The 1,557-nt window shown below is 44.3% G+C and overlaps 1 protein-coding gene across 1 annotated transcript in view; it reads left to right on the top strand.

The window, feature by feature from the left end:
* The window catches only part of PCGF6 (polycomb group ring finger 6), an 81,389-nt gene that overhangs the window by 25,952 nt on the left and 53,880 nt on the right, over window positions 1-1,557 (top strand). The window contains exon 7 of the mRNA XM_011977535.1: window positions 1,187-1,295. Coding sequence (XP_011832925.1) covers window positions 1,187-1,295 — 109 coding nt within the window. The remainder of the gene's footprint in view (window positions 1-1,186; window positions 1,296-1,557) is intronic.

Here is a 1,557-nt window from a genome sequence, read left to right as displayed (position 1 = left end):
GTATTAACCAGGATGGTCTCGATCTCCTGACCTCGTGATCCGCCCGTCTCGGCCTCCCAAAGTGCTAGGATTACAGGCTTGAGCCACCGCGCCCGGCTTTTTTTTTTTTTTTTTAAATGAGATGGAATCTCAGTCTGCTGCACAGGCTGGAGTGCAGTGGCGTGATCTTGGCTTACTGCAACCTCCGCCTCCCAGGTTCAAGCAATTCTCCTGCCTTAGCCTCCCGAGTAGCTGGGATTACAGGCATGTGCCACCACACCTGGCTAATTTTTTTTGTATTTTTAGTAGAGATGGGGTTTCACCATGTTGACCAGGCTGGTTCCAAACTCCTGACTTCAGGTGATCCACCCACCTTGGCATCCCAAAGTGCTGGGATTACAGGGGTGAACCACCTTGGTTGGCCTAAATCCTGGTTCTGTGACTTAGTTACCTGGGTGACCTTACACATATTGCTTATTCTCTCTAAGCCTCAGTTTCTTTTTTTTTTTTTTGAGACGGAGTTTTGCTCTTGTCGCCTAAGCTGGAATGCAATGGCATGATCTTGGCTCACTACAACCTCCACCTTCCAGTCTCAAGCGATCCTCCTGTCGCAGCTTCCCAAATAGCTGGAATTATAGGCACATGCCACCATGCCTGGCTGATTTTTGTATTTTTAGTAGGGATGGGGTTTCACGATGTTGGCCAGGCTGATCTCGAACTCCTGACCTCAGGTGATCCACCCACCTCAGCCTCTCAAAGGATTGGGATTATAGGCATGAGCCATGGTGACTGGCCGTCTCAGTTTCTTTATTAGTTAAGGAAGAAAAAAAGTAGCACTGGTACCTATATCATGGGACTATAGTAAGGACGAATGAGATGATGCATGTGAAGTGCTAAGTATGAGCCCTGGCACATAGTAGTGCTTATGGAGGGTTGTCTACACATGTTGCTGTTCTGATGAGCTCTCTCTGCGGCCCTAATAAGCCAGCCACATGTTTGCCTTCCATTGTGGAGTGGTCCCCAGGCTTGCCTCTCATTGCACTGGCTTTGACAGATTAGCTGATGTCATTAAAGACAGGGAGATTGAGTGCTTTATGATCTTTTAAATACCCAACATAGTTACAATACTTGTGTAGTTATTTTTCCAAAGATCTCAATTTATGACATTTGTATTCTTAATTAACATTTTTGTTTAACTATTAAATAGCTGTTCCACAGCCAGTCCCTTCAAGCAAAGGAAGATCTAAAAAAGTCCTAGAATCAGTGTTTCGTATTCCACCAGAACTTGATATGTCTTTATTACTGGAGTTCATTGGGTGAGTACCCTAAAAATCTGCCTTTTAACTTAAAATAAAGAATATTAAAAGTCCTAACAGGAAATTGTTCTGAATTCAGGTAAAATCAAGTTTTTCTGACATCCCCTTTGAGAATTATGAAATAATTGAATATTAGAAATAATTAGAAAAAGGTGTAAAGGGTCGGGTGCAGTGGCTTACGCCTGTAATCCCAGCACTTTGGGAGGCTGAGGCAAGTGGATCACCTGAGGTCAGGAGTTTGAGACCAGCCTGGCTAACATGG

Source organism: Mandrillus leucophaeus, unplaced genomic scaffold (genome assembly GCF_000951045.1).
Source record: "Mandrillus leucophaeus isolate KB7577 unplaced genomic scaffold, Mleu.le_1.0 Scaffold18, whole genome shotgun sequence".
NCBI lineage: Eukaryota > Metazoa > Chordata > Mammalia > Primates > Cercopithecidae > Mandrillus > Mandrillus leucophaeus.
This window is presented reverse-complemented; position numbering and strand designations above follow the sequence as displayed.